Below are 7,385 nucleotides of genomic sequence, written 5' to 3'. Positions count from 1 at the left end.
GTCTTATATTGAATAGAATATCTTGTTGTGGAAGAACCTTCTTCTTTTTATTTTTCTCTAAATTGATAGGGACCTCATGGGTTATCTGGGTTTGTTTGTTTTTTCCCTTTTCTTTTTTGACTTTTGGTCAAACTTGACAGGTTTTGTGGTTGGTATTTTACCTTGTCATCATGTTACAGAGAAAAGTCTGAATGGTTGCCTCAAACATTACGTTACCATAGAACTAATTCTCAGATAACCTCTAATCCAAGACCCTGTGGTCTGTGTCCAAGTTTTTAAGCAAACCCATTTGAGACATTCTGGCAGTCATCAATTGCTTTCATGAAAGATGAAACATTAGCTTCTTTTTAATGGTCACTGGAGCCCAGTTTAAACTTGAAAAACACGAAAAGACATGGAGATAAGAAGTGAATGAAAGCCAAAGCTGAGATGCATTGTTCTTCATTTCATCACTCATCAGTGTCTCAATCAATCCACTTTCAGACTTGGACACAAAGCAAACTGTAACCTCATTCATTTTCTCCCCACTTTTCCTGTAAAATTTCTTGCTATTAAAAAACCATAAAATTCCTCATTCCTACCATTAACATTGGATTTATTTTGTTTCATCTACACAAAAAGAACAAAAAATACTTCTATGAAGAGTGGAATTTTTTTTCCCTGTATGCAGGGTAATGCACAATATCTTCCCTGTATGGATTTGGTGAAGGAAGAACAGCCTTGCCTTCCTGGTGCAGCTAATGATGGTAGATCAATCATAAAGTTTGGCCGCTGCATCATCCATTCCCCCACATATTGCTATACCCGTTTCAAAGTTGCCTCAACTCTTCTTTCTACAAACATCCCACCATTTGCAAACATTTCAATGTGAGGGAAATGGCAATGGAAATGGAAATTAATTTAAAAGACTAAGAGTCATGACATGATACTGTGTCCAGCCAAAAGAAAACATCATATAGTGAAATGAAAAAGGCATTACCTCATTATACTGACGAACCTTGCCGTAGGGTTTCGACTTCGTTCTGTTGGTTGTCAATTGGCATGTACTGTGACATGATAGCCATGATCTCCGAGTCCATGTATGACTGCATTTAAAAGATAAGAAAATAAGGACCAAGAATCAAATATCTCATCGAGAGTCTTGAATGGGATATAACATTAGCTCATATCCTCTTAATTCTCTTCTGACATACCCGGAGCCTGTATTTGTAGAACATGTAACCTGCTATACCAGCCCCCACAACAGCAGCTAGGACAAAAATAGAAACGAACCATCCAAACTTTGATGTGTTTTTAGCTGTCAAATAGAGGAAAAGGCATCATGAGACATTTTACATGCAGCCCAAAGATGCTAGACCCAACAGCACCTACAGTGAGGTTAAATCACATACTCAAATTAAACACACACACACACAAAAAGAAGAAAAACACAAGAACCTTCAGATTTTTCGGGACCATGAGATCTGGAATCCTAGTTCCAGTATAAATTTAGATCTGGAGTGCATAATAAACTAGCTGCTATAACATATAATCTATCCTTGCAGCTATGGTTTTCCCACTTGACTGCTTTCTCCTTACCAATACATGTGTCCTGTTCCTTTATGTAAAGAAGGTCCCCTTTGCACTTGCAGTCATATCCACCCCATGTGTTCGTACAAGTGCAACCATTGCACTGACAAGCAAGACCTTCCTTGCATTCGTTAATATCTACACACAATGGAAAGGGGGATATAATGAATACTTGGATAAAAGAAGAGAGAAATGGTATGTCAAAGAGACAGAATTATCCTGTAAGATAGAGGAAAATCAGAAAAGTACCTTCACATGTATGACCATCCCCGCGGAAGCCTAATGGGCAGTCGCACCCTGTTAACTCGGAATCCTATTTTAGGAAAACAAGAGATTTATGTAAGATAGGGAGAGGAAGGAATCAGATAGCTTGGAGTATAATTAATCATGCATAGAACTTGAATGATGTTTAATTAACTAAAAATATGCAGGGACCATTAAAAAAATAAAGAGAAAAAGATGAGGGAAAATGACACAGAACTGAACAAGCTGAAACGGTTTTTCCGTTTTTACTATCCGACCAGCAACCACCATTATTGACAGCACACCTTCCAGGTCCTACCGCTGTTAAGGAGAAAAAAAAAAACAAAGTTAGTTCCATTGTTTGTGTTTATATAGTAGTTAATGGGTGTCACCATTCAAATAATACAGATTAAAGTGGGTAGTAATCCTGGAAAAGCCTTAATTAAACTCGTATCTTTTATCCAAGTGATGGAAATAATAGAGCAATATTGAATTTTCAAATCACAGTCAAAGTCATGAAGTACTACTAGTGCCTACGGGAATTTGGATCCTGGGTTTTTATTCCTGAAAGAAAACACACTTCATTAAATAAGAGTCGCAAACATAGCATTTAGAAGAGAAAGAAGCTATAACAATAAAAAGGATATGACACCACCCGAAAACAATCATTTCCACCACATAATTTTGATCATCCATGGGGAGAAGCTGAGGGGGAAATTCCCAAAGCCATATGTGATCAATACATATAAATCAAACAAAGAGGAAGTTTTATAGGAAGACCACAATATTGGGTACTTTAGGGAGTACAATGTTGGGCAACCAAGAAATGTAGAGAGAGAATGAAATAAGTTGAGATGTGGACAATGCTATGGATAAGTGGCAAGTCTCAGAAAACACCAAACCATTATGATTAAGCATGTCTAACTGAAATCTGAGTTGCCCAAGAAAAAAAATGATGACAGTTGATTGAAGTAGTATGACCCTATGCAACAAAAACCTTGATAGATTTATAAAATCAGATTTTTGGTGCTGGTTGTAGGCTCTAGGAAGATGAAGAAAGGTGGAGAGGACACCACCGTGGTAGTTATGGAATATCTCAACAGACATGTTAATGGAATTTGTCTAGCTATTACAGCATAGTGGGACAGCATTTGCATAGCTGACTCCAAACATATGATTTAAGAGTTCTAGCGATAATACAATGATGAGTGATGAGTGATGATGACTCAAATTTGGTGCAAACTCTTATTGTGACCATAAAGGAAACATATTTATGTTATCCATGTAGAGGATAAATATGAAGAACATTTTAATGCTGCCATGGGAGAGCAATAACAACAAAATAGAGGCTACAATTAATATGTTATGTCCATTTCATAAGAGAAACCCTTGCACAATGTATCAATATACTGGTCACTGTTTGAATTGAAAATAACAAATATATATGCTGCCTAGGTTAGACTGCCATAATGGGACACCAACAGAAGGAATAATAGTACCTTGACAAGATGTGTAACCATCTCCGTGATATTGAACACCATTAGCCACAGGGCACTCACAAACTCTGCCCCTGAAAGTATCCTAATCAAAGAAAATTGACCCAAAATCAGAAGCTCATAACTTATACAGAGACACACTTTGGCTACAACATATAATAGAAAAGAGATACCATATCTGTTTAACAAGTGGAAGTGAATGAAATTTTTGCTAGAATTTAATCTAGAAAGGTGTTCATGCAAGTGGAATTAGGTGTGTTGGGAAGCAGAGCACATAATCACAGTATGTGAAATCTCCAAAATCAAATTTTGTTCCAATGGACACTACACAACTTTGAGAACCAAACAAACCAACATGCATGTGACAATCTAAGTTGAATACCTTGCAAGCACTAATATTAGATTTCAGATCCTCCCAACAACCACCATTTCTTTCAAGACATTGATTAGTCTCGATATCTGTAGAAATATAGAAAGCCAATAAAATGTCAATGCGTAGATCCAAAGATAAACTTCAGGGATCAGTATTGACTAAAAAAAGGAATAGAAATGTTGACCTCCACTCAAACAAACTGCAGGTTCAGTGGTCTCTTTAAATCCCGCACATATTGCTTTCAGCACAGCAGTTCTCTCCAGTTGTCCTGCACACCAAGCAAAATAATCCTGATATGTTGTTCAAATATAAAAAGTTTGTACCACAAGTATGAAAACTAATATTAACATATCACAATTAAATACACTAGTCTACTTGGAAAGTCGAGCAAATTGATGAAAATCTACTGAAACATAGAGAGCAGAAGCAAGCTGTAAATATCAAATATGTTAACAAATAATGCATTTGTCTGTGGTTTCTCTGAGACATGAAGCAACATGCAGATAAAAGATTTTTGGGCAAATATTGTGATTAGTTGTTACAGACCATGAATCTTAACATCAAAGGTATGGGCAGAAACGCTGTCTTCAGCTCAGCCTCAGCGTAACTCTCACCCTCACCCAACCAAAAGAGGACTAAATCAATATCAACTTCATGAAACTTGATGAACTGAATTATAAAAATTTTCTAACAACTAACCCAGTCTGGCATGATTTTGTATTACTCATTACAATCAACTTGTTCATTTTTACAGATAAGTTCATAATCCAAAAAAAGTCTTCCATAACATTTCTGAATATGATCCTCATGCATGCATCATGAATGGGGAAGAAACAAGGAGGATAACACCATAAGTAATATAATTTAGCTTAACATGAATGATGCATAACAAACCTCGATATTGAACATTGTTAATGACTAGGGTTGGTAAGATGGTAACATCACTCCGAGATCCTCGACCAACCTAAGATTATGTAAAAAGAAGAAAGGCAATGAGACTACTTATCATTCAAATGAAAATATCAATTTATGAGTATGCTATGTCTTGAGACACGGCGAACATTTTCAGCTGAGATATTTCTTGAAATGCAAATAATAAATTCATAAGTCTACTATGCTTAAGACAGAAAATCTAAACTCAAGTAGTACTTTCTGAAATACATTTCATACAAGATGAAAGTTTATGAGAACCTCTTCCATTTTTGATAGGGGAAATAAATGAAAAGTAGAACAGTTACAGAAAAGAAAAATACCTGGAGGTCTTGCTCTGTCTTCAAAACTTCATTCTCCACATCGGCATTAGGATCACCCATGCATTTTTTAATCTTTTCAATTGGCAAATCTGATGCATAAGCTTAAAACCATTAGCATGACAGACATTAAAAAGGAAATAGTTGGAAGACAAAATAAAACTATTTGTGCACCAATATAACTGATATTAGTACCCACCAAGTGATTTCATGACATCCTCAGCACATTCTTTGCTGTATCTCTTCTCCTTCATTGAACACCTGATATGAAAATCTGCCACAAAATCCCACCAAACCCAAGACCGATTGCTCTCATTGGCAACTCTGTGTACACAAAGCTGTCTCAAGTTTTCAAATACCACATCTTTCCCGTCATACCCTGCTGCAAGATCCTGCTCCGGGTCAGGTGCACAGTACCTCCCGTGGTTTATGCACTGAGATGTGCATTGTCTGGTGAGAATGAAGGCTTCTGGACAGTACCAAGTTATGTAGTGGGGTGTGAACAGGGTATAACCACCCCTTTCAAGAATCTGAGCATGACCCTTGAAATTCTTAATAAAGTTCATCTGCTTATCACATCGGGCCCCACACTCATCATTGCTATTGGTCCAGAATTCATATTCAACTCTCTCATCAGGGTGGGGCATGGATTCTGTCCAGTCTAATTTTATGACAACCTCATCACCATCCTGCAAGGCTTTCTTCAAGCTCTCGCCAAAGGACCGACTCACCAAAGCTGATGGGATTTTGATCTTTTCTATGTAACCATCGGAATCAATGTTCTCTTCCGGAGAATCCATGGTTATCAAAGGCTCATCTATGTTATCAGCAACTAAAACAGCAGCAGCTCCGGCCTCTTGACCATGCCATACCTTCAAAGCAAAGTAGCATTCTGCAGGGTAAAAATGGAACAAATCAATAAGACTCAGTTTAGGAAATTAAGAAATAGCAGACACCAACAAATTATTAGGAGATACTCAATATGGAAGGTTTCTTTCTATGCAAGAATTAGAAACTGATGCAAATTGCAGGAATTCCACCGTACCTTCTGTTGGTAAAGTGTTCTCAATAAATAGAATTTCAGTACTAGTATCTTGATGTACAAGGAACTTGCAGAAAAGGAAAGAATATACAGGGGGGAAGAAACATATAAAAAATCTAATACAAAACTACTGTATCCTATGAAAACTAACATGATCAGTTACGAAGATTTCCTATTATATATCTTAAATTAACAAATTACCACGGAAGAACATGAACTTTGCAGGATTATGAATTGCAAAGCCCAAAAAAATAAATTAGTGGTCAACGGACGATCAAATCAATTGCAAAATATGAAGGAGAGAAAAAAGAGAATCCAAATGAGGAGAAAAAATAGAAAGAAAGAACAGAAAAGCAGAGGAGTTAACTCTAGGCAGGTTATCCAAAAGATAAATGCTAGAAATAGACAATCCTACAAGGTCATTGGAAAAAAAAAAAATCTACCCACTACTTGATACTCCATGACTGATAACAAATCAAAATAGAAATTCAGAAATAAACAACAAACAATCACTGGAAGAAAGAAAAAAAAAACGTGTGTTCAAAGGTAGCCCAATAAACACCAACAACTTCCCGTCATGAATACTGCCCAGTTCATCACTAAAATCCAGATTACCAGAAAGTGGAATTGAAATCAACTAATTACCTCCACGATCGAGAAGAATAATATTAGGAAGGTAAGACCGAGAATTAAAACTGTTGTTGCCTTCGAAGGAACTACAGCCTTTGGTACCCATTTTAGGATAAACAACGGATCCCATCAGGCTACCGCCATAGTCAGGAACGCCGAAATTTCCAATCGATCCATCGTGGTTGGAACGGAGCTTCTCTGGTGCGAGAACACTGATACTGTTCTTCTCCACAACGAATCGAGCATAAACATGTGTAGAACTACCAAACAATATTGAGAGCAGTAATAGAGCTACGAATTCTAAGAAAATCGACATTGAAATCTAATTTTTGGTTATGTTTTTGAGACTATTCTTATAAGCTGAAGCCAGAGAAATGGATGCTCAGAAGAAGTGCAGAAGCTGAAGAGAAATCGGGTCTAGTGTGGCAGGATACTTCCTAACGGTCTCCAGGTGGGGAGAGAGAGAGAGAGAGAAAATGAATGCAAGAAGAGAGAGAGAGAGAGGGAGGAGACTTTTCTTCTCGTCTACCACTCTCTATGCCGTAAAATATACGACATGGGAAGGTTGACGGAGCAAGCGGAACTACCAGGGACGAGACACACAGGGAGAGAGAGAGAGGGAGAGAGAGACATTTCTTCGGTTCATTAGAATAGGCCTCTCTTTTTCAGGAATGACCGATGACTCCTTGCGTACTCCTTGCTTCTTCCTATTATCTGACATGTGTGAAGGAAGGATCCCATTTTTATTAGTTTTAGTTAGAGTCATGATGATAGGACCCACA

At 37.3% G+C, this 7,385-nt stretch overlaps 1 protein-coding gene across 2 annotated transcripts; it reads right to left on the bottom strand.

Annotated features, from left to right (window-relative positions):
- Nucleotides 1-672: 672 nt before the first annotated feature.
- Nucleotides 673-7,084, bottom strand: LOC122640651 (vacuolar-sorting receptor 6-like). Of its 2 annotated transcripts, none has more exons than XM_043833875.1 (13): nucleotides 6,619-7,084; nucleotides 5,131-5,823; nucleotides 4,935-5,023; nucleotides 4,576-4,645; nucleotides 3,866-3,949; nucleotides 3,691-3,767; nucleotides 3,312-3,393; nucleotides 2,051-2,133; nucleotides 1,819-1,882; nucleotides 1,579-1,707; nucleotides 1,194-1,297; nucleotides 980-1,085; nucleotides 673-849 (listed from the first exon to the last, which is right to left on the bottom strand). In XM_043833875.1, exons 1-12 carry the CDS (start codon nucleotides 6,917-6,919, stop codon nucleotides 984-986), a joined length of 1,878 nt encoding a protein of 625 aa, XP_043689810.1. In that variant the 5' UTR covers nucleotides 6,920-7,084; the 3' UTR covers nucleotides 673-849; nucleotides 980-983. The 2 variants fall into 2 exon arrangements, with proteins under 2 accessions (XP_043689810.1, XP_043689809.1); XM_043833874.1 differs by having other exon boundaries at nucleotides 673-833.
- Nucleotides 7,085-7,385: the final 301 nt, after the last annotated feature.

This window comes from Telopea speciosissima, chromosome 9 (genome assembly GCF_018873765.1).
Source record: "Telopea speciosissima isolate NSW1024214 ecotype Mountain lineage chromosome 9, Tspe_v1, whole genome shotgun sequence".
In the NCBI taxonomy this organism is placed as follows: Eukaryota; Viridiplantae; Streptophyta; class Magnoliopsida; order Proteales; family Proteaceae; genus Telopea; species Telopea speciosissima.
Note: the sequence above shows the minus strand (reverse complement) of the source record. Positions and strands in the feature narration are given on the sequence as shown.

Excerpts from the sequence above, each read along its gene's own strand:
- LOC122640651 (XM_043833875.1), bottom strand. The coding sequence starts at position 6,919 with ATGTCGATTTTCTTAGAATTCGTAGCTCTATTACTGCTCTCAATATTG. Across the intron at positions 1,298-1,578 it reads GGAACAGGACACATGTATTG|CTAAAAACACATCAAAGTTT; the intron begins GTAAGGAGAAAG and ends TCTATTTGACAG. Across the intron at positions 1,086-1,193 it reads TCTACAAATACAGGCTCCGG|TCATACATGGACTCGGAGAT; the intron begins GTATGTCAGAAG and ends TTTTAAATGCAG.